Here is a 27,095-nt window from a genome sequence, read left to right as displayed (position 1 = left end):
TCAATTCTCCACATTTCTATTCAAACGTGGCTTTCGCAAACAATCGGTTAGCTGGGTCCAACCCAAGATTAGAAGTTGAGAAATCCAATCTTTTCATTGTTCTCTTTTCAACAGAAGATCTAGGAAAAGTTTTTTTTTTTCTTTTTCTAATTGCAGTAACACTTCTGTGCTCAAGGTCGTCGTTAATATCATAATTGAATACAGCTTTAACGTTGCTCGAGAAAAAAAAAACATGACAAAAACAAAAGCCAAAAATAAACCTCTGGAACATTTTATTAAAAGCATGAGGGAACACTTTCATGTCCTCAAAATGTAACATAAATACAAAATATATTTATATGTATGTACAAATTATGGCAGTGACAAATAGAAGCGTACCAGGTACTTTCTAAAAATGTTAATTCACAAAAAAAACTGAAGAACGTACGAACATATTAACTGCAGCTCCCAATGTGGTGGGTTTTTTTTTTTTTGTTTAAATCGAAGCTCGATGAGTCAAAACCAAAACCACTTGTCAAAATGGTCCATCCAAGTACCCTTGGATTCATAACCTTTGTGGTACAAAAATGAGGTATGAACTACTTTTAAATAAAAAGCAAGACCACAGGTGAGGTCCAGTATTTTTGTACCGTTATACTGACGCTGTGTACAGCAAAATCTTTCACATTCTTCCCCGACTGACAATTCCTCTGACGCTGTTTGAGGCGCTGATTCTTCTGTACATCAGGGAGCTTTCACTGCAACGAGCGGAACACAAATGAACACTAAACCTCCAGTACTTTTATGAAGTGATTTATGAAACTGTTCAGAGTATCACAGAAATAGTCCAGAAAGGAAAAATGCCAGGTTTTTGTTTTGTTACTATTTTTTTTTTCTTTATCCCAAATATATGATCAGGATTTCACAGAGGTAACACTAGGTTTTGACCACAAGGGGGCAGCAAACCAGCTGAAGAGAGGGCAAAACCTCCATCCATCTCTTCCTACGTTCAGTACTAACGGCAGTAAGCGGTCATCTGCTATCAGATGTTGAGAAGATTAAGGGTGGCGTTTAGCGCGGTTCTCACTTGAAAAGCTAAGCAGAAACATTAATCATCACACAACTCTAATATTCTTTATAATACTATAAAAAATAAGCAGCTATTCATATCATCTGCAGCAACCTCAGTTACTGATTTTATGTGTGATGCAGTTTCATGAATACACATAAAAATGTCACATATCAGTTGTTCAATTCAATGAAACTGAATCTCAAACAGTGGTTTCAAGCTTAAACTGACCAACTGACCCTCTCTAATACTGTTATTGACTAAATAACACCAGTTCTTAATGAGCAGTGGGAGGAGCCACAAAAATTGCTTAAAGCAGCAGCAATCAAAGTAAAACAGAACGTATGATCCAAAATTCAACTTGGTTGAAAAGATTTGGCATACTTGTTTTAAGAAAAATGAAATTATATAAATAATAGTTGAGTAAAATGTGTCAAATCAAGCAGTTTTACCAGAATCACTCATTTTCTTCATAAAACTGATTACAGTGCAAATCGATCATTTCTCCATTTTCATTGAGGCGAAGTCTGGAATCAATTCACTGTGATTTCATCAACTCATACGTCTACACATCACTCCTACCCATCGTGTGCTTCTAAAAACACAGCTGACATCAGGAAATACAATCTTGAGTCTGGAAAGAAAAAGAAAAAGGAAATGCTGATTAAGGCATTAGATTTACTTAATATTTCACGTCTGTTAAATTTTGTCAGCTTTTATCTTCCGACCCCCACACAAACGTGCAAAAACTCCCTCCTGTTCTATTTACACACACATTTAGGACGTACAATGACGAGCAACGTTTTAACATGGCACCACCGTTTGCACATGGAATCGGTCTGATTAGAAATCTCGTTAGTTCACCCTTCTGCATCATCTTCTGGGGTTTGTTTTCTTTGACGTGTTGCACAGAGTCTTAGCTAGAAAAGCCCGCGGGTGGCTGGGGATCAGGGGACTGAGGGCTGTCCTGGTCGTCCGAGGGCAGCTGGACTCGCTGCTCATCCATGCGCTTGGCCTGCACCCTCTGGATTAAGCTGAAGAAATCTTCATCAGGCACTGTGGGGGCGTGGGGGCCGGCTTCTGGTGGGGAGCACCGCTGGTCATCGATCCTGGAGGACTAGTCAGATGAAGTCACACATTTAGAGCATGCAGGAAGCAAAACTACACAATACTAAGTACAATTAAAGAAAAATGCTGGAACTGAATGCATTACACCAGATTTAGGCACGTAAATGGAGAGTGCGTTGGTGCATTGAAGTTATTTTTAGGACGCACAAATTTTGGATGTTCAGCTGATATGATACTCACATGTCAGCCACTGAGACATGCATGTCGACAAGGTGAAATTCAAAAAGTCACGTGTTGGTTTAGCTCCAAAACATTTACAACAGCCAGTGACTTCCATATTTACCGCATTGTGTCCCATCATCCGTGAGGAAAGATGAAGACACTTAAGGAAAAAATTGATGTAAATATCAGCCATCAGGTAGACTGATTTATTAGTAAAATGGCCGATACCTGCGAATAACGATGATGTGCAAATTTTATCGTGCATCCCTGGTTATTGTAGTTATTAGGGCTACTGACTGGCCGATCAAACCCAAGTTCCACTCAGAAAAGAAGCGTTTTGAAAGTCGTTTGCTTGACGTCTTGTGGAAAGATTTGACAAAGCATGAACCCAAACTTTCTACACACTGCCAGGAGGAAGCAGTTACTCCGGCATTATTCTGGTCTGTTTATCACTGGGAAATCAGCAAAAATCTGAGCCGGAAGCAGCAGTAAATCTGCAGGAGGAAGTCTGGGATGCTCAGTCACATCATCTCCACTGCTGCACACAGGCCATCGCTGTTCTGATCAGCGCCATCATTTTAGCTGCATGTAGATAAAGTAGCAGACCCAGAGAAGGATGGTATGCAGCTCTGTGACAGGACTTCCGCCCGCACAGGCTGGAAATGTGGGTTATTTCATGTTTGCCGATGGACAGAAATGGTGAAGGAATCTGCGTGTCATGGAGGGGTAGTATGTACTGCTGCTGTTATGTCTACTTCCTTGCCATCTTTGAAGGAATTTTTTTAAACCCAAATGTTCTTGATTTATGACAAATCTGTTACCTGGCACTTGATGAGCATGTTGAAGAAGTCATCGCTGGGTTCTTGATGGTCTCCCTCACCCACCAGGTGACCCAGGTTGTTGTGAGTAATCCGAAGACCTGGTAGGTTGCCAACATTTACCCGTTGATCATCCAAACGGCGACTCTGAGAACTAGCAATCAAATCGAAAAGCTCCTCGGTTTGGGGGGAAGTGGTGATTGCAGGATCTGGGGGGGGGGGGGGAGTCCGTCAATGTAAATGTAAACAGTGTTGTTGGGTTTGGTTTATCAGGCGTTTCTACAGAACTTGTCAATAAATTGTCATTAAACTTGATTCTAACTCCCGCAAAAAGCCTGTAAGACACAACCAACCTATCATCTTGTTCAGGGATGGCATGGAGTTCACAGCCCCTTCTCCATGGTCTCCGTTCTGTGGCTCATCAAGATGGCAGCGCTGGTCATCCATGCGGCTGCTTTGAAACTTGCTAAGGAGGTCAAAGAAGCAGTCTTCATCGGAGGGGTCACGGCCCAGCTTCTGAAACAACAAGGACTTCTCCTCAGCACAAACAGACTTCTGATGTCTACAAGGCCTGCAGATGGTTCTAAATCAAGTCCCCAGTCTTTTTTTTTTTTCCCCAGCAAATTACAGGTTGAAAATTTCCAGTGGCTTAATTCACTCAGTTATTAACGCACAATCACTCCATTCACAGTTTAAAAACTATATCTAATTTATGGTTTTTAACTTGCATTTACACTATTTTTAAAACTGTGTTTGTCTCATCTTCCTTGAGACTGAAAATATAAAATCACTCAAGTCATCATACCATCAGGTCTGAAGTCCTGAGTCTTAACTTCCAAGTGGAGGCTGAAGTCTTTCATTTTTTTGTCAAGTCACATCATCAAACCAGTGACTCATCTCTGGTGCAGTATAACGAAGTTTTATTTTAAAATGACCTATATTCATTTCAAAGGGAAGTGTGTATTATTTAGAGAGGATCATTTACACCAGAGACAAGCTGATGACACTTGAAGCTAGCCGGCCATCACCATGACCTCTGACCCCGGCACCTTCACATACTTGATGTCACAGCAAAGGGGCTAAAACAATCATGCAGTAATAACCTGTAATAAAATTGGCCCTTATCCAAATATTACTTAGAGAAAGCATGGATAAGTGGTATTATTAACAGATCTTCTTTTCCGCAAGTATTAACAGAATTCTTTGAAGAAGCAGGTGTGAAGCTCTTGCCAGAGACACACACACCTGCAGGTGGGACCTCCGCCAACAAAGCTTCCGTTCTCACGGTGCAGCTAATGAGCTGAGGGCAGCTGCCATTCGTGGTGACGCTGCGGCTGCTTCCACCCAGTCAGCGAGCAGCCCTGCGGTCCTACGGCCCTAAGCTAGAAAACTTCTCGTGTTTTATTTCACCTGACGTTTAGTACGTTACATTTCTTTATTTTCTTGTATTTTACAGTAATTGTTGCCAAAACTAAACGACACTAAAAAAAAAAAAAAAAAAACTTCTGGTACAAGCCACACCCACGAATCTGATCACCAAAAACACTACAAATTATGATGGATAAATAAAGCATTCTGATTCTGATTCTGAAATACAGATCTGATCGAACAGAAACAGATGAAAATATCCCAGCGCGCCTCGAGAGACGACGCTACAGCGGCTCGACCAGTGCTAACAAACACTCAACAGCGTTTCTACCAAGCTGCATAAAACACCGAAAAATGAATCAGATAATAGCATTTTATTTCAGTTCACTAGTTTAGTTATAAGGAAGAATGAATTGGCTGAAAAAAATAAATAGTTAAGACTCCTTTCATCCTCTCACACTGCAACGAGCAAATCTTAAGAAAATATCAAGGAGTTTGTGATGCCTACGGTGCAAATTGTTGCCTAGCAGGTTAATGAGGGTCACATTATGCCTCCCAGATGAAATCAGGCCTGATAATGCCCCCATTACAAAAGATGGCTGACAATATTCCCCTCCCCGCCGAAACAACAATGTCCAGTATTCACTGTAAAAACTTTTCCAATGTAGAACCAAAGCAGAACAATATTAACTTCATCATCAAACCCCCACCCCCCCAAGTTGGTTGAGGCTAATATCCTGATGCCTCACAGCTAGATGTGAAGTAGGTCAGCAGACACACACACACACACACACACACACACACACACACAGACACTGCAACTTTTGAGTTGAAAAAAATATCAAGACAATGACAGCATATATCGAGCTCAACAGATACTCTGATGTTTGGCATTCAGAGTTCTTCAACATTGCATTGACTGAGGGAGAACAGTCAAAAAACTACAACCAACACAAACACAAAGTACACAAATGCACATTTATGTAGTAAGAATCAAAAAGTTGAGACTCCGAATGCCCTCTCACTACCTTCTTACTGAAGCTGTTCAGTGAAACATCTTACCAGCAGCAGCTTCTTCTTCTATTCCACAGGCTCTGTCATTCCTCTCTGAGCTCTCTTTCTGTCTGTCCACACGCCTTGTTCGCACCTCCTTCTCCCCTACTTTCACCCACCACTTTACATTTACATCACTCTCTCCCTGTTTGCTCCCCTGCTGCACACCCACTCCCTCCCTCTAATTTCTCCTCTTGTATCTCTCTATTCCAGCGTTCTGTTAATCTCTACCATCCACTCCCTCCCTCCTCTCTCTTCCTATCTGTCTGTTTCTCTCTCTCGCTCTCTTTCTCTCTCTCTCTCTCTCTCTCTGGCTCTGCAGGCCATTTTTGTCCCATTCACCCACTGTGGGAAAACAACTCATTATGGGAAGAAGGGGGGGGCTGACCCTGTGGGGAGGTAGCGGTTCTGTGATCAAGGTCGCATTATCAGCAAAGAGGGAGAGCTGGGTGGGGGGCTAAAAGTGTGTGTGTGTGTGTGTTTGTGTGTGTGTGTGTGGGGGGGGGGGGTGGAAAGATGGGTGCAAGGGCACAGTCATGAGTAAATTGCATGCCAGCACTGCCAGCCAGAAGAGATCAAGCACACTCAGCTGACAAGAACTCATGATGTCAGCACACACACACACACACACCAAACTGTATATAACATGGTATTATCTTCTAGTGTGTGTGTTGGAGGGGTTCTCCTGGAGATTGGCATGTCCTTCCTCTGTGCACACTCATCATCTCCGACTTACAGCAGATTCTATTCTTTGTCCTTGGCTCCAGTGTGGCTCTCCTCACCTCCCTCTACACATTGTCCAATTAATCATATAGGCCACAGGCACAGATCCAGGAAGAACTGAGACATGTGATGGCGGTGATGATGATGATGAGGGAGGGAGGAGCATGAGCAGGAGAGAGAGAGAGAGAGAGAGGCGAAGGGAAATGAAAGGGAACGTGTGTTTGTATAGGAAAGCTCAAATGTAGTGCTTTCTACGTGATGTGATATCTGTAAAATTTATGGTGTAACAATGAAGGCTGCAGGAAATATATTTACAATGACAAACACAAGTCAGCGTTGTGATTTTGAAAAAGTATGTTAAGTTTTCTTTCATAAGCATCTTTTTTGATCTTTTCTATATAGGCATCATGATCAATATACTGCAAAATATTTCAATCGATCATACACCATGATATCCGAGTCAACAAAGGAGGACAAAAAAGCAGCAGTTATCGATTTATAAGCTACATTCTGCCGTCAGTTTGACAGAATCTGAAAACGATTAAAAACAAAATGTCTTTCGTAACAATGTGCCGCACAGGCAGGATGAAACTTGGCAAAACGGTGGCGGGTGAATCGTTTTATAACAGCTGTTGCAATAACAATACTGAGACTTGATATTAGTATATTGATAGTATATCGTAAGAGGGAGTATCATAACAATTTGCAGTATTAATACTTTGTCCCAGATCTGGTAAGAATTCATATACAGTATGATGTGCAACAACAGAAAGCTTCACAGGTGTAGGAGGAGTAGCTAGGGAGGGACAGGACATTAGCACAGCAGATTAAAATACACAAGCTTATAAAAAGACAGTATTTTGACCTTCACTTGAATTTGTTCAGTCACCTGCTTCTTCTGGGGTCGAATCAAGTTAATCCCGTAAACTGACATCAGAGGAAATATGAACATATCCTTCCTCAACATCTGTTCTAACTTCATCAACCGATGAAGACTGTGCTAGAGAACGAGCCAATACGTGAACCTTGAGTTGAGGTGAAGCAGATTCATTTTTCTGCCCGACGATTAAAACCCTTGCAGGCTTTTCTTTCTGATATTTTATCTTTAAAGAAAGAATCCACCGTCTGACTTTCTGAAGACTTTCGGAAGGGCGTGGAACGATGTCATCAGGGCTTATGGATGTTATTTCTAGTCCCTTGTGACAAAGTATCATCATGCAGCACCATAATTTTCCCTCTTCTCTAAGATGTCGGCGTGCTGATTACAGCGATTAGCTCTGTCACAGAAAAAGGATGTGATTAAGTGCAGTGGGGACACTAAATTTTAGGGACACAACAGCTGTGAAACGGCATATTCATTAGGAATCTAGTTCACAGGAAATTGAGAGACAATGACAAGACACCTTTACACCGTAGGTGACTTCTTACTTCGTAATGTATAATCTCTAGGGAAATTAAGAAAAATGGTCCTAAATTTATCTCTCGCTAATTTATTGAATCTTCATTTTAAAGTTGAAGCCCTGAGGACGCGTCGGACTGGGAGTGAACACAGAGAAATGGAGGAAGCGGCGAAGTAAATTCAGCACTCAGCAATTTAGAGCCACGTACCGGCAATTATATCGATGAGAAATATTAAACCCATCGTCGCTCAGGTGGGCTGAGTGATTTCAGGGGTGTGGGAGCTGGGCGTCACTCACTCTGATGGGCTTCCTGATATCTGAGGCACGACATTTAATTTAGAGCTCGTCTGGAAGAAATTAGGCAGGAAAAAAGCAATGTTTGAAAAAGTCTTTCTCCTTGGACTTTTTCCTCTAAACTGTAACTAAGTGGAGGAGTGTTTGAATTTCAAATTCTTGTTTTACAACTGATTTCACTTTTTTTCATGATCCCAGTGATGCGCAATAAATCAGCTCTTTCTACTGATTCACGTTTACTCAAGAAAGATGAAGTGTGAAGAGAAATGACCAACATGCATCATGTCTGGGGGCTAAAATGTAGACATAGGTGTTTTTAAGAATATGAAAATGGTTAGGTAGCACTTTAACATACCTTTAAATGCACCGTTCTCCATTTAGGAGAAATGTTTTTTTGGGTTTTTTTTTGCCAGAGTTGAGGTCGGTTCATACTGCCAGACACATAAATGTGCAGCTGCAGATGTGACAGACGTGTCGTACATCAGTTTATTCTTGTTTGCCTAGCAGCATCCACACTCGTGCAAAAAGGTGGTGACAGAAGATCATATGATTCAGGAAGCAAATACAACGCCTGATGACTGATTCACTTTTAACGGCAGCCTGCTGGCAGAAATCTGACCTCGACAGCTTGTCTGATGACAGAAGAACTTGTGAGTTTAGATGATGTTCAGTCATTAAAGAAAAAAACAATATTTTGATAAATATGTTTCTTTCCCATCGTCCCCAGGCGTGAGTGACCTGCAGAGACCAGCTGATTGCTAGCATGCTAGAACAATGAATGGGAGTGGATGGGCATGTTAGCATACAACAGTCATCACGTACACCAGAAACAGTGGCTGTGCAGGACGAACCCAGATCCTGACCCTTCTCCGTACATGACAATGCTAACACTTACAATCCGCTGCCATTCACTGTGCTTCGCTAATCAGCAGACAGTCAGTCTCTGTGGGTCTCACCTCTGCTCTCAAAGACTGATTCTGGGGAGGAAGGCGTTGCCATCTTCCTTTAATGAATGGCTTTTCAAGTTCATGCATGAATTGCTGGCAACACGGCCGTCCACACGAACCCTCAGATGATGACTATTTATGTCGTGAACTCACAGACAAGGAAAAATCTGAGTCCAGCTTATGATTAGATGTAAATGTGACAACCAACAGTGGATTAATTAGCTTAGCACAAAGAGATCACATGAAGAACATGAAAGGAACATTGGGTCAGAGCAGAAAGCTAATAACACAGCACTGCTACTGCTACTCACCGGCACTAAAGGCGGGACTTGCACAGTGATGTCATCAGTGTCTACTGGAGAGTCCAACCATGGCCGTTCATCAGAGGACTGACTGTCAGAATAGCCTTTCCTTTTACCTGGCTGGGAGAGCTGACTCTTGGATCTCCTGGGTATACTCTCCAGCTCCTGGCTCTCACCATTCTGCAGTCAGAGGACAGATTGTTAAGGGGTACTGACAATATTTTGGGGTGAGTGCAAGTACTAAAATATGAGAAATCACCTTGTCTGAGTACTTCCATAGTTCTACACTGTCCATGCTGTTTCTCTTAGTTAATTTGGGTCTTGCTCCTATAGAAAAACATAAATATAAAAACATGAAAACTTTAGAATCATGAGCCAAGTTTTGCTTTCAAGGTGTTCTTAGTTTGTGTTCTTTGGTCCCATGATGCTCAGTGTGGATTTGAGGCGTTTGGCAGACCAGGGACACAATCTGAATAAGAGTCTGTTTGCAAGCCCGTCCAAGAGAGGGAAATTTAGGACATGGGTGTGTGTTTCTGCCCAGAGGAAAGTTTATGAAAGCAAACATCAGAGAAAAGCCAGGCTGACTGTACAGATAAAAAGTGTTACGTTTCTCCACGCCATGAGTGTCACAGGCTCTTAATCACAGAAACGGATGGATTATTTAATGGGGATCAATAGTAATAATCATACTAATAATAATAATAATAATAATAATAACAAAGAACTTTAGTATTTGAGACAGATAGAGTTAATCAATAAATCAATATCCTCAGGCAGGGTAGAACAACAAACTCCACTCTGTCTAAAAACTAAACACATGCCTTACTTTTCATATCTACCCATAGAAATGACAGCCTTATGTGTGTCCGTCCTTCAGTTAGCGTAGCATTTGAATAGCCACCTTATCTGTATGCATGTAGTACTACAACTGGCTTCATCACACAAAAGTTATACATATAATCTAAATGAGCAGCTGTTAAAAAAAACAATCAAGAAAAGATAAATGTCAATTAACTAAACCAGTTCTAGGTCATTTATTGAGATAAAAACTTGACAGCGAGCATCAGTTTGAACGCTTTTCTGTGAGAGGCAGGGAAGGTCCAGCTCCAGCTCCAGCATGGCTTCCTCTGAACACTTTGGTTGCAGCAGAGTGTGAACACACATTTTGGTATATAGAACTGGACAGATGGTCACAATATTGTAGTGCAAGGACCAGAGGTTGAATTAAACAGACCAAGTCATACAGACAGGTGATTAACTGAGATCTAAAGGGATGTGGATACTTGCACGTGTGGCGTCATCTGAATGAATAAATCAGTGAAGCTTGTGCAGTAGCTTTGCAGCTGATCTCAACTCAACCTATGTGAGATTTTGTACCAATGTTTTTCAGACAAGAAATGCTGAATGCCAGAGGCACTTCATGCTAGTTTTTCTTTCAATTTGTCACCTGTCTGTGTGTCCATACTGTAAATGCCAGCCTGTCTCTCTTTATCGGAACAACAGTAATAAGTGGGAACAGTGTTTCAATGACATTGTAGTAATATGTGGTTTTACAGTATCATTCCATTAGTGACATTCAATAAAAAGAATATGCAGAGAATTTAGGGCTCCTTTAAATCGTGTCCTTCAATTTTGTGTGTACCTTTATTGAACATGGCTGCTGAGAATTATTCATTTATCGGCCACACAATGACAGCGTTTTAGTTACCTTGCATCTCAAACTCTGAACTAGAGGGTGACAGGTCACTGTCATTGACACCCAACGCCTCCATCAGCTGTTCCACATTCATTCTGGCTGTCAGTTCCCCGTTTCTGTCTCCAATCTGAGAAGGGACAAATAAGATGAACAGGGAAAAGTGAAAGCAGTTTGAATGAGAGACTGGAATATTTAATTCTGAGTGCATCTATTGGAATCACTGATGGCAAAAAAAAACCCCAAAACCTCACTTCTTTCGAGATTTCCAGGTGCTTTCGTGCATAGTGGAGAGCTTGTTTGTGATTCCCTAAAGACACGTAAGCATTTCCTAGACTCCAGCAGGCACGACCCTCTCCGACCCTTTTTAAGACATGAGCACACACACACACACACACACACACACACTTAAAATGCCTTGAGCCAATCTTGCATCAAGAATTACAAGGCGTCAGAGTTCTCTGTACCGATCTGTAAGATCCTGGGCTATGTAGAGGTGTTTGAGGTGGTAGTCTATGGCCCTCTCGTACTGCTGCAGCAGAGTGTAGGTGTTTCCAAGGCTGTAACAAGCCTGGGCCTCCATCACTTGGTCCCTCAGCTGCCTGGAGAGTTGCAAGGTTTTCCTACAGAAGGAGAATTAGAGGTGTGGTATAAAATGGGATTAAAATCATTCTGAGGTTTCACTTCTACTTTTGTCCACTAGATGTCAGACTGTCCCTTCCCTCACCTGTAGTAGTCTGTTGCTGTGTTAAACTGGCCCAGGAATATCAAGGCATTGCCAAGGTTACTGTAGGCTCGCCGTTCAGCTGCTTTGTCTCCAAACTCTTTGGCTATTGATAAACGCTGAGAATGACAGAAAAGCAAGGTCAGAGCTGTATAAGATGACATTTTCTTTAATTTATCTCGTGCATAAACACTTGGCAAAAAAAAACAGTAAATATTCATGTGCTTTTCACTCAGTGCACAACTATTGACACTTTTACAGGTTGTAAACTGTTTGATACGTGACTTCATGGCTGATGATTCTGGAGCAGTGAATCAAATCAGCTCCTGTGATTCTGTTCTCCCTCCAGGGCACATCAATACATTTATTATGGGGTAGAAAGGAGAGACCAGCTTCACTCAGGAGGAAACAAGATCTTTTCCTTGAAAAGTAACAGGAAACATGAACGCTTGAAGCCATTCTCTACATGCCAGTGATTCACTTAGAAATGAATGACGCAGAATATTTTCTACCAAAGCGCATCAAATGTGTTTTAGTGCAGCGTGAAATGGATCATGACCAACTGAATCACTGAATTATTTCCAAAAAGCTGGTAATTCTACCAAGAGTTATTAACATTATTATTACATTCCACAAGAAAATAACAGCATATTGTGATTTACCTGCTTGCCATACTGTGGCTCATGTATTGTAGAAGACTAATTGTGCAAAAATGTTACCACATAATAGGAGTCATTAGATATTTCTGAAGGTGCGGTCATTCCACCTTCTCTCTCAAGCCAAATGTGCATTCCTAATTCTTGCTACTGTGCATGCAAAATTCCTGGCTCAGGTCTGTGCAAGGCAACATCAGGGGAAACAGAACCCCGATAAGAATTCAAAACATTCTGCAGCTGCCTCTTTGGAAACGATGAGTGGTCAAGTCTGACTGCGAAAACCTCCAGTCATGAAAGCACATTTGATCCCAACAGTTTTCATCAAATATTTCAAGAGGCATATTTGCTTCTGGTTGACGCATGAGGCAGGATGAGGTTGAACTGAATGAAGACGACGCCAAAGCGCTGGTACCAAAGCCCTCGACCAGGATTTCACAATTCAAGAAACCATTTTAACTGACCTATGCTGATCTCATTACTGAGCTCTGCTCTAACTGATAACTCCTGTCTGTACACTCACATGACAAATGTGACTCCAGTAAATATTCCAAATGTCTCACCTGACGGTGAAACTTGATCGCTTCAACAAAGTTTCCCAAAAGATAGTGTGTGTTTCCCAGGTTCCCGTAGGCCCTCCCCTGAGCAGCTCGATCGCCAAGTTCTTTGACCAAACACAAGTTCATCCTGCAGAGTAAAGAGATTGTTTTTATATAAAAAAAATTAGACAGAATCAATGCTTTACTTAATTGTGCAAACTTGCAGTCCATTTAAAAGCCCAAAGTTTGACATTTTGGCCAATGATCTTGTTTTTTTTCTTTGTTACGTTTCTTATTTTCGTCCCTGGACATTCTCATCCGTGGGCCGGAGAGAGGAGCTGCCTCTATCCTGATTCAGCGTCAAACAGTAGCAAACTTGTCATGAGGGTATAGGCAAGGTAGCCACGTCCTAATGCATGGAACTACTTCATTACCTTCACCAAGGAAGTAATGAGGTCGCTGGTGGTGCTTTATCTGTTGGCAGGATAACTGAAGAAGTTAACTATGGAGTTTAATGCAATTTAGTAGGATGATTGAGAAACAATCCATTCAATTTTAGAATTAATCTGCAACAGTATTTGTTTTATTGGCTATGCTGATGTACCACATGCTCCCAGAGTGCCCTCATGTTGAAAAAGGGATCATGTAATGTACTAAGTTAACATCATGCTTTACTGAAGAAGATTTGAAACTAGCGATTGAGCTCATAAACTCAAAGAGAGTACAGACAGTAGCGGCTGTAATGGCCCCTTGCTTTCTGTCTGCAGCATTTGACCAGCCTTCCTTCCACAGGCGCTTGCAGCCAGGTGGCACCGGTGTAGGCCATCATGGCACTTAAACCTTATTTACCTCCCCTCATTGTCACATCCTGGAATTGAGTTTGAGAGAAGTGGGGGCTCACTCGTTAGGAAAAATCCAAGAAAATACTTCTTGAGATTTTACATACATGCACACGGCGTGCATACTAGGAGCCGAATGGTAGTGAAACTGCAAAGAAGACTTGCAGCCAAACCAAAGACTGATATTGTAGGAAATACGTTTAGTTTTGCAAAAAAACAAAAACAAAAAAAAAACCCTACAAGATGTGTCATAACCCTAAATAAGTATTCAGGATGAGTAGATTTGTATCAGGTGGATCAAAGCAGCAAAACATGTCAATTTCTATTAATCATTGTGACAACATATCCGAGCTGAGGAGTTCGTCACCGCCTCTCTGATCCTCCATGTTGATCCATCAGTCTCTGGTGTGTGCTGCATGTCAGTGGTACGTACTCGTAAAAGCCTGTAGCCCTCTGCAGTGTCTCTCTGACGTCAGGTGGCAGGTCCCCGGGCTCCTGGGTGCAGCCCCATAACTGCTGTTTCCCTTTTGCATGAAACACATTCCCGATGTTATAAAGTGCTCTGGCCTCACCGACCTACAGCCGGAAACACAGGACAGAAAGGTTAACAAAGGTCAAAAGAGATGAAGAGAGATTGAGCCGTGAGGACAGTGAGTATGAAGAATGTTTTTCTTTGTTCAGGCATGCTTATGGGTGAGGAAATTAAAACCCAGGGTTAAAATAAACGATGCACATTACCTTGTCACCCTGCTCCTGAGAAATATCCAAATGTCTCTGGCAGCAGACGACAGCCTCATCAAAGCGGCCCAACACTTTTAATGTGTTACCAAGGTTGCCGCTGGCTTTTCCTTCTCCAATTCTATCTCCTATTGTTCTGAGAAGAAAAAGACACATTCGGGAGTGTTCAGTGGTTGGAAGTTAAGAGTTATTATGTTCATTAAATCTATTTAAAAGTACTTGTATTGGAAAAAGGTTTAAATGGGGGGATGTGATACAGCAGCTAATTGGTAGCTTCCAGGAACCTGGTCCCAGCAGCCCTGCTGAGACTGTAATGTAACAAGGTAACTCTCCAAGGGCCTTTAATCACTTCCCTGCTGAAACACCAGCTGCACACACAGAAGCAGAGCAGATTACTTGTCCCAGCCAAATATCAAACTGTTAGCTGTCAACAGTTGCTCCCGTTTTCTTGGATGTCATTGCTGTATTCAATGTAAACAGATTCAAATTTCTGATGACGGTTTCTGGCTGAACCTGAAACTTATTCCTCTAAACTGCTGAATCATTAACATGTTCTCTAATTTGTAAAAGGAGACAAAAGTCATTCATAAAACATGAACAGGACAAAACAACAATGAATTAATTAATCAATTATTTAACATGTATTACATTATCTATCCATCCATTTTCTTCTGCTCATCCTGTTAAGGGTTGCGAGGGGCTGGAGCCTGTCCCAGTAGCTTTCGGGCGAGAGGCGGGGTTCACCCTGGACGGGTCACCAGTCCACCACAGAGCCAACACACAGAGACAGACAACCATTCGCACTCACAGTCACACCTACAGTCAATTTAGAGCAGGGGTCTCCAACTGATCCAGTAAAGGGCCGTGTGGCTGAAGGTTCTCATCCCAACCAAGCAAAAGCAACACCTGATTCTACTTAAATCAATCAAGCTGTTCAGCCACACGGCCCTTTACTGGATCAGTTGGAGACCCCTGATTTAGAGTATCAATTAGCCTCGTCCCCCCTTGATGTCTTTGGACTGGGGGAGGAAGCTGGAGTACCAGAGAGAGCCCATGCAGGGACAGGGAGAACATGTAGACTCCACACAGAAAGATCCTATAAAAATGATTTTAATTCATTAAAGTAATAAATTAGTTTTCCATTTAATTCATACATTTTTATTCATCCCTGAAGGGTCATTGTAACTGGTAACTATTGTGTGATACCGTTTGTCATGATCCTGTGATATTCAGGATATTTTCTGAGACAGTTCTCACGCAATATTATACCATCCATCCATCCAACGTCTTCCGCTTATTCCTATTCAGGGTCGCGGGGGGGCTGGAGCCTATCCCAGCGGCTACGGGTGAGAGGTGGGGTTCACCCTGGACAGGTCGCCAGTCGATCACAGGACCAACACATAGAGACAGACAACCATTCACACTCACAGCCACACCTACGGTCAATTTAGAGTATCAATCAGCCTCGTCCCCTCTTGATGTCTTTGGACTGTGGGAGGAAGCTGGAGTACCAGAGAGAACCCACGCAGGAACAGGGAGAACATGGAGACTCCACACAGAAAGATCCCGTGCCCGAGCCGGGACTCGAACTCGGAACCTTCTTGCTGTGAGGCGACAGTGCTGACCACTGCAACACCGTGCCGCCCAATATCATACCATTGCAGGAATATTTTAAATGAAATGTCTACAAGGCTTGATTTCGTAGAACTGACACCGTCTCATGTGACACTGCAGTATTAAAAACATTTAACTCTGTGGGATATTCATTGTCGTTATCTATTCTAGATATGCAAGTAGACTTTAGTATCATCACTGGACTCTACATAGTTTACTTCAGTTTTCGCTTTACTAATTTCTTCAGTGTAAAAATGATATAAGTTGATGACATGTTTTTTTTCTCCAAAGCTTCAGAATGTGATTTGGCAAAAATGTGACCTGAGTCTTGGTGATGATGTTGAACAAGAGAGTAGATTTTCATACCATTTGATGAAATAATTTCTCTCTACTTTAATTAAAACAAGTATTCGCGACATCTGTTCCCCCAAACCACTGACAATATGTAAATCACCAGTAAGATATCAAGAGCTCACCTAGCCAAGGTAAGGTCATGTTTGTGGTATTCCAGGGCTTTTCCATACTCCTTGAGGTAGAAGTAGGCGTTACCCAGCTGGCTGTAGATGGCGCTGAGGGTCTTCAAGTCTTCTGTGCCGACCTGCACGGCTGCTTCAAAAAACGCTGTTCCCCCTTTAAAGTCGCCAGCTTTGCAGAGGCGTTCTCCTTCCAAAGCTAACTCCAAGCAAGAAGCCTCCATCCTGAAAGTTCACAAACAAAAAGAGATGGATAAAATTACAGTTACACTGTAGCATTCTGTCAGATGAGGAACACATTGGAAGTATTACCATGACAACAAGGTTTGTGGCGACATGCAGATTGCAGGTTGTTTCCTTAGCAACTAAAGTCTAGGTGTAAGGCTCTAGGATGAACGCCTTAAAAAGTGCTGTACTTTAATTCTTTGTCACTCACATGAGTTGATAAATCAAGATGCACGCCTCTCTCACTCTGATGGTTGGCTACAAGTGGAGTCATTTGCCTTTCCACACTTTTTAAATATGTTTTACATTTATTATGAAGTCGTTGTACTGTCATGCAATCTGTGAGCAAATATATGAGTAATTCATCAGCTGGTTTTCATCCAAGTTAATGTGTAAACACAGAAATGAGCAATTCAGTCGCATCCTGCTTGACAACACTCGATCCCATTAACATTCACTGCTAAACTGACATATAATGACAGGAGCCACGCACATTGTAGATGTGACAATCAAAATAAAAGTCAAGGGGAGTCTTCCTGTTTCATTCACAATGCTTGAGTTACCATGACACCTGCTGGGTCAGTGATGCTGAGTGCAGGAGAGGAGCTCAGCTGTAAGTTGCTGTTTAGAGGAAACATGGAAACACTATGTTTCAGACCAAGGATTAGATGATACTCAACAATCACAATCTTTATTTATCGGACCAGAACTGTGTGGTTGGGGGGGGGGGGGGGAGAGACACTGACAACACAACTAGAGAACATCGGAGTGTAGGTTTGTTCCACAGAGCGAGAGGGAGGTAAAATCTGATATTTTTACTTTGCATGAAGGAGAATTAAGAATCAGCATGTAAATGTGTTTGGGTTGAGACTTTGTTTGAATGTGGGAAGCGTGCATGAAAAGATCAGACCACGTGGAATCCAGTTGCATCAACTTCTAGCACCATGGCGAAATGTCACAATTGGCTGCCTTACCGTGGTGACACACTTGAACCCACAGCAACCCATCACAAAAAACATTTCTTGCCACATTTCTGGCCAAATCTGAATTGGATTTGCTGTTGCCACCAGATGACTTATCTTCACCTAAATTTAATAGGTTTCCTCCTTGACTCTTGCTACACCCCTCCACCAAAATTAGATTAAATCCACCCTTGCAGTTTTAGAGTCGTCCCAACAAAAGCCATTGAGAACATGACCTCCATGGTGGAGGTAACGAACGAGAGGCAGGTCCTCATCAGTGAGCTGTAGGGCTGAGCAATTTTATCGATTCTGCGATACATATCGATATTTTGTTTCCCCAGAGAGAATCGATTTTTCAGCCGTGAGTATCGATACATTAAGCCCCATTCAAATCCCGTGTTCCGCACTTTGCAGGGAGAGCACTTAGGTCTGCCGCCGCTAGTGTCGCTGTAGAGCATTTCTAGTTACCCAGACACCAGTCTTTCTCATCTGGTTAGAGCTGAGAGATTCAGGAGAATGGTGGCGAGCATTGTTCCCTCTAATTTTTCATGTGTCTGGGTTTACACACAATAATCCCTGAGCACACTGAGGATCAATGTGAGCAACATCAGCAGTGCACGCTGTGGCCACACACCTGTTCAACACCTGGGAGCATAGCAAGGTACATGGCTTATTAAAAGTATCGAATTACAGCAGCAATTTCTAGTAGTTTACTTTTTTGGGGGGGGGGGGGGTTTACAACTCTACCGTTGCTTCTCTTATCGCTGCCGCACTGTTGTTCGCGAGCTAACCTGCACGGTGCCAGCGCGCATGGGCAGGGCACATTCGTATCATTGGCTGGACACCTTTTACTCACAGAGTTGATGAGCTGCATAGACTTTGTGCGAGCGCACAGCTGAGAGGGAACATCGATCGCACAAGTCATTCCCGCTCGAGCTCTCTGGAGAACAACCGTCTTATATTTTTCGCTCATCAAGGCAAAAGACAAACTCGACAGTGACCCTCGGTGGGATCCCAGTGGCCGTACCTGTGCTTTTGCTTGCTTCGTGTTTTGTCCACATACACTTGTAACTCCAAGTGTAAAGGCTTTAGCATAGCCTGAGGTCGGGGTCCATGGTGAACCAGTCTACACACAGCTCTCTCTGCCCCGGTCAGAGGGCAAGGCTCAGACGCCATCAGGTGACGTTTTAAAAAAGCAAATTAAACAAAAGGAACAAGCAACTCTTCACAAAGAGATTGAAGCTCAATCACCCGTCGCTGATAATGCAGCGCTGAGGCAGATCAGCTGATACATCAGTTTCTGTGTACAGTTTCAGTTCCACATTGTCCATAATTACTCCAGTGGGATTCACGATGTCAGATGTGAAAATTCTCTGCCTTGATGCAGCCAAGCCAAGAACCACATCTGCTTTACAAGTCTCCTAGACCAGTCCAAAAAAAGAACAGTTTTCTTCTCCCATAACCATGACAGTCAGGAGGGAGGAGCAAAAAAATCCATGCAGGAGCAGCACCTGTTATATTTGACGAAAAACATTTTGATTTAAGAGGAGGACGTGTTTCACAGACGCAGATGCCTTTAATCAGGAGTTGTTAGGTTTTACCATCTCCATTAGAAATAAGTCCTTCTCTCTTTTGATCCTCTTCAACTTGTCCTCAGCTCTGACAGCGAGATACATGATGCAGGTTCACAATTACACGACCCACTTGAAAAATGAGAGAAAGTATGATGTCTGCAACATTGTTGGTGAGAGCAGGGGGACAGCCGGTGACAGTGGAGTAAATGCAGAATGTTTAAGCCCCAATGAGAGACAGAGTTGGAGGATGTGAGAGAGAGAGAGAGAGAGAGAGAGAGAGAGAGAGAGAGAGAGAAAATTGCTAATCCACCTGCTTGGTAGAGAGCACATAGCACAGTAAGTGGCCCAGACTAATCCAACTATCTGCTGACTCTGGCAAAAGCATTATTAGGTCACTCACAGACCAAGACATGCACCACTCTGAATGAAGAGGTGGTAAGACACTTGTAAAGCTGGACAAACACTGCAGGAGGTTTTAAAATCCTGACTGATTGTTAATTCTGGTTGCATCAGGCACTAGATGTGAATGCTCAAGCATGTTCTCTTTAATCTCTTGAATCGCTTCTCTTTAATCTTTAAAAAAACATGCACACACCGAGATTTGAAAATAACAGTACTTGACAGACTACAGGATCCTAGTGAGGATATAGTTTGATGAGGAGCAGCACACCACCTCACGCCATCGCGCTCATGTGATCTCATGAGGAAGCAGATGTAAACAAAACAGACTGATCAGGTGCCACAAGCAGTAAAGCTATGCTAAGCAATGTGAATGATCGTTTCTTGGTCAATAGGGCACAGGTCATAATAGTATCTCGCAAAGATCGGTGCATCCCTTCTTACTTTTTCCGATGTTTATGCAGACAAGATTGACCACAATCAGTTTTTCAAAAGAAAAGCAGGAATTCAACATGAATCACGAGTCGCGAATTGTGTGTTTTGTCTTTCTGGGGTGAAGTGGACTGGTTGTACCATCAGTATCAGTTCAGCACGTTACTCCTTTATTGAGGAGCAGCACGGCTTTCTGCAGTATCTCATACGCACACAAAATGAGTCCCATTAAATGACAACATCAGACGTGAAGCCTTAAGACACTGGATATCTTCTGATACACGTGTAAAATACAAAGTTTGCCACATCTTATTTTACAAAGAACTGAAATCTCCTAAATCTGATCTGACGCAATCAGCAAGGGAGAGGAATTATTGAGAAAGACTTATTGACTCACAATGGGGCTGCAAAATCAGGTTATAGAAGTAAAATTCCCATATTTTTCCAAGAAATGCACCTGAGTTTTTGGTTTTATATTAGTAACATTGGGTGTATACCAAAATTCTCCCATATGTTGCATGACTTAAGTAGGAGCACATCTACAGCTTGGATAGTGGGAAATTCACATAAGTCTGAACTGAACTGAGAAAATATATATTTCAATACACATATGGTATGAGGGAAATGTCAAAGCCTGCAAACATTTGCACTTTAGGGGGAAAGATAACGCTCCAGTTTGAGATGGTTATCCGTTTTGCGGCAGAAATACAAAGAGGATAATCTGAAAAGTCCGTACAGCCTTAACGGCTCATAACCAGTAAAACTTGCTGTTTCTGGGAGTATTCCATCCTAGATAAAGTGCAAAAGTACTCCAAACATGTTTTATTAGGGCAAGCAATAACAGAGGAAAGTCATCGCTCTGGGAAGTGCACCGAACAAGTTTCAACTGTGACTAACAGTGAAAGAGTTCTCCGGAAAACACAAAGTCATCCTCTTGACTAAGACTGACAGAGAATCATGACACCTACTTTGCCAATTTTTAAGACTGCCATGAAGTGAATAAGCCACAGATGATCCTAAGGTGAAAACAAGGGTGTTGCAGCAGCACGAAGACACAAGCACACGCAACTTGAGAAACAACATACGATCAGGAAAGGGGAAATAAAGAAATTACGTAATGGACAAGTACAAATTAAAGAGTACTCTGTGGAAAGCACACCTCTGTGTAAGCAAAAGCAAAACGGTGTCCTTGTCAAAATGTTGCACATGCTGCATCAAGCTGCATCAAGTTTCATGAAAATCAGCCTGGTAGTTTTTCCTCTAATCCTGCTGACAGAGCACAGTCACAGAGTTCAGACATCCGCCAACGCCAATATAATAATTGAAAATCAGCCTGGTAGTTCTTGCATAAAGTTGCAAACAGACAGACTAGCTGACAGACTTGGGTGAAAACATAACCTTCTCTGTGGATGTAATTAGTGGAAATGGGGGGAAACTGCAGATCTGACATTTGTCAGCAAGAAAACAGCTAGAATGTTTGATGGTTCCATCATCCATATCTGCACCATTTACCTGTGGAGGGCCGACAAATTTGCAGAGAAGCCAGGGCTAGCCCTCAGAGCAGGCATTAAGAACAGAAATCTGAGGATTGGTACGGACTGGATAGAGTCAGTGCAGCTGGCAAAAGGTCACAAGAGAATACTGCTCATATCCATGATGGATGTGTAAGACACCAAAAGCCAGATGTTCAAAACAGCTGTAAAAACTCCCCCTGACACTGCAGTTTTCTTCAGTGGTACAAGCCGAGTCCTTTCTGACGCGGCACATAAAGTCTCAGCATGTTCTCAGGAAACAACAGCTCGTGTACACATTATTGGACGGTCAGGTTTGTTAGTTGAGGGCCATAATGAGGACGTTGATGATAGACCTGGAGTGTGTCTTGGACTGAATCAACTTCAGATGGTGCGGAGGCCTGTAAACCAGCTTCTGGAAAAAGGGTGGGAGCTGTAATAACTCTGGGCCACATGTTTTAAAATCTCCAGCAGTGCAGCTGTAAAGAAACTAATACATACGAACTCACCCAGATCAGAGTCATAAACAAAGACCAGGGTTTGTGTCAGAGCTAACTGGAAAATAGAAAGCAAAAATAGAGATTAGTATGTATGAGGGAATTTTTAAAAAGTGACTTTCATTCTTGTCATCTTTGTGGTTGGTGTAAAATGTGTCTCTGCGGTCTGGTCTGCCATTCTCTCCCCTGATTACCATTCTGATTGGTCTGTTTGAGAGACCCTCATTCCCATACTAGCCTGCCTGTGGTCTGAGAGAGACTGAGTCCCAGTGCTGTTACCATAGCAGGACAGAGTGCGTACATACTGTCCAAAAATGTCTCTACATAGAGTGGCTCAGGAACAAGTCCTAAAACCAACACAATGTTGAATGTCCTGTTTTCTCATCTAAAAGTTGATGGGTTTTTGGTTAAATGCCTGAAAGATGGTATGTAGTTAACACAAACTTGGAATGCTTTCACATTTTGCCCTGTAGCAACTTCAAATCAAGAGAAGTCTGGGGGTCTCTCTGAGGGTCTGTTGCTCCTTTTTGTGCAATTTATTGGTGCAGAAGTTCTTCTATCCTCTTATTTTTTTTGATGTGCACAACTGCTAAATTTTCATTCAACATTTCTGTTCTACTACATAACATGCATCAGTTAATACAACAATCGAGAATTTTGAAGCTTTCAATACAGAGCTATAAGACGACAGAGGACGTCACGGAACTTTGTTGTCATCGCACCGGCGCGTGCAAAGCGAGCTGTAGTGAGGTTGAAGTCAGTCATCTGTAGTGTCGTTTGATAGAGCATTAGGTTTGTACCTCTAGGGATTTTATTTTTACTTCACAAAGCATAAAAATGATGTTTATTTGTTGAGATTACGTAGCTGAGCAAAACCTCACAAATCTTTACTCTCTACAGAGCTTACTTTCTTCAAAAGTCGACAATAAAAAAACAACTGGCTTTGTATCTAGGGAAGTCATGGAGATGCTGACTTCCAGGTTTGCACATAAAAATACATCAACCCTGCAACCTTCAAAATTAAATCCGATTCCCCGGATATCCATTTTCAGTCCAAAATGCATGAATTACTACTGAGTGCAATGATTACAGGAGCAGTAATTGTGATGAAACCATTATACTCATTACTCGGCGCCATGTCCCTACAAAACAGCAATTTAATTTGATCTGAACTCCATTGAGCTCTTCCTCTTTTCATGTATCATGCAATATCCTGCACCACTGTGCTCCTGATTCCTGGCTCAGCTTAGAAACTCTGTGCTCAGAGTAGTAATCCAGCCATAATTACAGAGTGCCATGGCTAGTTGTCAGGGAAACCAAAGGGAAACTCTCTAGGAATGTTTTCCTTTTACAGTGCATGTCTCTAACAGCTAGATTTGTCTCCTTTGTTTGATTCTCTTGTAAAAAACAACAACAACCATCCATTATTTGACTTCACACTGCTGTAACTACTGTCGTGTGTGCGTGTGTGTATACACACACACACACACGCACACTACCAGTAAAAAGTTTGGACACACCTTGTCATTCGATGTTTTTTCTTGATTTTTAGTACTTTCTACATTGAAAATATACAATGAAGGCATCGAATATATGAAGCAAGATACATGCAATTATGGAGCAAAGACAAAAACTGTTAAATAACTAAATACGTTGTATATTTTAGATTCCTCAAAGTAGCCACCCTTTGCTTTGTTGACAGCACTGCAAACCCTCGGCCTTGAGCTTCATGATGTCATCACCTGAGATGGTTTTCACCTCTCAGGTTTGCCTCGTCAGGATTCATTTGTGGAATTTTTGCCTTCTTAATTGGGACCATCACAAGTGAAGTCGCAAAAACATCAAGCGCAACGATGAAACTGGTTCACATGAGGACCGCTCCAGGAAAGGAAGGCCAAGGGTCACTTCTGCTGGCGAGGATGAGTTCATCCAAGTCACCAGCCTCAGAAATCACAAGTTAACAGCACCTCAGATTAGAGCTCAGATAAATGCACACACAGTTCTAGTAGCAGACACATCTCTACATCAACTGTTCAGAATAAACTGCGCCAATCAGGACTTTACCTTTGAACAGCTGCTAAGAAACCACTAGTAAGGAAAAGCAACAAGTGGAGGAGATTTGTTTGGGGTAAGAAACACAAGCAGTGGACAATAGACCAGAGGAAATCTCCTGCCATGTCTTTGTACGGTTCAGTGAATGTGAACAGATGGTCTCTACATGCATGTTTCCACCGTGAAGCATGGAGGAGGAGGTGTGATGGTGTAGGGGCGCTTTGCTGCTGACGCTGTTGGGGATTTATTCAAAACTGAAGTCATATTGAACCAGCATGGCTACCACAGCATCCTGCGGAGACACGCCATCCCATGTGGTTTACGTTTAGTTGGACCATCATTTACTGTTCAACAAGACGATGATCCCAAACACACCACCAGGCTGTGTGAGGGCTATTTGACCAAGAAGCGAGTGACGGAGTGCTGCGCCTGATGACTTGACCCCCACAGTCACCTGACCTAAACACAATCCAGATGGTTTGGGGTGAGATGGACCACAGAGTGAAGACAAAAGGGCCAACAAGTGCTCAGCATCTTTGGAACTCCTTCACCACTGTTAGAAAACCATTTCAGGTGACGACCTCAAGAAGCTCATCGAGAGAACGCCAAGAGTGTGCGAAGCAGTAATCAAAGCAAAGGGTGGCCATTTTGAAAAATCAAAAATATAAAACATGTTTTGAGTTATTTCACACTTTTTTGTTTACTGCAGAATTCCATGTGTCCATTCATAGTTTTGATACCTTCAGTGAGAATCTACAATGCAAATAGTTATGAAAATTAAAAAAAAAACTATTAAAGGAGAAGGTGTGTCCAAACTTTTGACTGGTTGTGTATATATTTACATATGTAAGCTGATAAACTATAATGGCCACTTCTTGCTATGTTAACAATACATTTTACATTTTTACAAAACATTTGTTGGACTTGCTTGTTAACTTATACTGATTTCAGTTTGGCAATTAACATAAAAGTGTGTTTCCTCAGCAGTTACAGATAGGAAAGTTAGTACATACACACACAAACACAAACACTACAGGGCCAACCCTCATTGAGAAAAGGTTATGTATTGACTTTATGTGTTTGTACAATAGAGCAACCACAGGACTTACCATATGATCATAACCACAATAGTGACTCATATGACGTAACTTATCTGTGTGTGTGTGTGTGTGTGTGTGTGTGTGTGTGTGTGTGCGTGCGTGTGTGTGTGAGTGAATGTATTGGGGACAAGACAACCTTGCAAGGATCCAAATGTCACCTCACAACTCAGCAGTTATTAACACACACGTACGTCACAGGGCTTCAAATGAGGTGTTTGACTAACGTGTGTGTGATTGATGAAGTATTTGTTACTTCAAGCTCAAGCACATGTACCATTAAAACCAATAAATGAGAGGGTGTGTGTGTGTGTATGTATATATATATATATATATATATATATACATACATACATACACACACACACACGTATGACTATCGACAGGAACATTTTAAGTGGGGATGCCCAAGTTATCAGTAAATCCATATAATTATGATAAGGGAAACTGTTATAATACTGTACATCAGAAAAGCAGTTAAAAAAATGATCAGCATATGATTTTCAGTAAGGTGCACCCCTATAATTTGCAGTTATATTTAATGTCACAGCTCCTTCAGACAGTGTGCAATATCGTATAATAGACAGTAGATCAATGAACTGTGGACATCAATGGAGAATGATCTTCAGGCTTAACAGTAAAAAGTTGAGACAGCTTAAAACATGACGCTTAAACTATTCGATGACATGCAAATACCAGTGACATAGCCAGTGTTTTGTGAGTTAAACAAATGCATCTTCCCACAATAACAGTGCCTGTTTCATCCTGCATATATAATTAGTCTGCAGACACATGGCACATTTAAAGGCAAAGCCATGTGTGCTGTCAGTGGGTCCAGCCCGGACAGACCCCTCGGTCCTCCTACGTCCACATTTTCATTCGGCTCCTCTCAGTCTGTGCGATCCGGCCACAGCAGCTCACTGACCCGAGCCAGGAATGAGGCTTGGAACTGGGCTTTGGCTGCCACTCCGGTGGTTGTTGAGTGTTTAGCTCTGGCTGGTCAAGTTCCCCCTGTCTAGCTCCTCCTCAGTAAGCAGTAAAGCCCTGAGCTGGCAGCTTCTCGCCTCACTAAGCCGCTCCCTCCCTCCTCGTCTCTTGCCTCTTTGTCAAGGACGAGCTCCGAGGCTGACAGCCCTGTTAGCAGACGTACCACCCCGGGGGTTCTTACCTTGAGTGCAGCCGCTTGCTGGCCAGATCCTGGTCCACACCGTTAGCAGCAGACTGAGCCATGGAGCTGCTGTTGCTAATCCGCCCGCTTCCTCCGGCGATGAGGCCCCTTCACTCCCCCTCGAATCACTCTTCTCCTCTGTCTTCTCTCTTCAAGCTCTCTCTCTCCCTCTTTCTCTCTCTTTCTTCGCCACCGTTTGTCTATATCCCTCTCTCCTCCTTCCTCCTCCACCACAGTAATGGCAGCCACCAAGGAATCGAGCTTTCCGGGTAAAAAAAAAAACATTAACGCGTAAACCCTCCCTCGCTATTACGTCACAGGTGGGAAGTTGCCTACGACCGTGTCAACCTGAAAGCAAGGGCAAAGTGTGTTTAATGCATAAGACGAACGACTGCCTTTTTACTTTCTTACATGAGACAAAAGAAACACTGTTTCCTCTCCAAAATAGACATGTCTTTCTGATTTCCACGAGGCCAAAAGGGAAGAACAATGTAAAAATTCACTAAAAACAAAAGAAAATCCTCTCTGTATATGACGTATTGATGGCCCTCCCAGGGTCAAGCTCTATGGAAGCTGCTCGAAGAAAAAAAAAAAAAATAAGATGCAGGAGACAGTAAAATACAACTGAAGGCTGTAAAACAAAATTAGTTTTGCAGTTCATG

General features: G+C 42.4%; 1 protein-coding gene across 3 annotated transcripts; it reads right to left on the bottom strand.

The window, feature by feature from the left end:
• Positions 1 to 1,686: 1,686 nt before the first annotated feature.
• Positions 1,687 to 26,711, bottom strand: gpsm1b (G protein signaling modulator 1b). 3 transcript variants are annotated; one of them, XM_086187227.1, is made up of 14 exons: positions 26,434 to 26,711; positions 16,520 to 16,741; positions 14,430 to 14,565; positions 14,125 to 14,267; positions 12,877 to 13,000; positions 11,664 to 11,779; positions 11,404 to 11,559; positions 11,191 to 11,299; positions 10,952 to 11,066; positions 9,503 to 9,570; positions 9,253 to 9,423; positions 3,510 to 3,672; positions 3,160 to 3,365; positions 1,687 to 2,165 (listed from the first exon to the last, which is right to left on the bottom strand). In XM_086187227.1, the coding sequence occupies exons 1-14, from the start codon at positions 26,493 to 26,495 to the stop codon at positions 1,965 to 1,967; spliced, it is 1,992 nt and encodes a 663-aa protein (XP_086043353.1). In that variant the 5' UTR covers positions 26,496 to 26,711; the 3' UTR covers positions 1,687 to 1,964. The 3 variants fall into 3 exon arrangements, with proteins under 3 accessions (XP_086043353.1, XP_086043351.1, XP_086043352.1); XM_086187225.1 differs by lacking the exon at positions 26,434 to 26,711 and adding an exon at positions 18,731 to 19,490; XM_086187226.1 differs by lacking the exon at positions 26,434 to 26,711 and adding an exon at positions 18,731 to 19,490 and having other exon boundaries at positions 3,510 to 3,669.
• Positions 26,712 to 27,095: the final 384 nt, after the last annotated feature.

Source organism: Aulostomus chinensis, chromosome 19 (assembly GCF_037954235.1).
Source record: "Aulostomus chinensis isolate RoL2024-O1b breed Wild chromosome 19, RoL_Achi_v1.0, whole genome shotgun sequence".
In the NCBI taxonomy this organism is placed as follows: Eukaryota; Metazoa; Chordata; class Actinopteri; order Syngnathiformes; family Aulostomidae; genus Aulostomus; species Aulostomus chinensis.
Note: the sequence above shows the minus strand (reverse complement) of the source record. Positions and strands in the feature narration are given on the sequence as shown.

Bases quoted from the DNA above. Each gene is read 5' to 3' on its own strand.
- gpsm1b (XM_086187225.1), bottom strand. From the start codon at position 18,879: ATGGCGTCTGAGCCTTGCCCTCTGACCGGGGCAGAGAGAGCTGTGTGT. The intron at 13,001-14,124 runs GTACGTACCACT...TTTACTCTGCAG, and splicing joins AGGGCTACAGGCTTTTACGA to GATGAACTTGTGTTTGGTCA. The intron at 11,067-11,190 runs GTGAGGTTTTGG...GTCCCTTCTCAG, and splicing joins ACCTGGAAATCTCGAAAGAA to ATTGGAGACAGAAACGGGGA.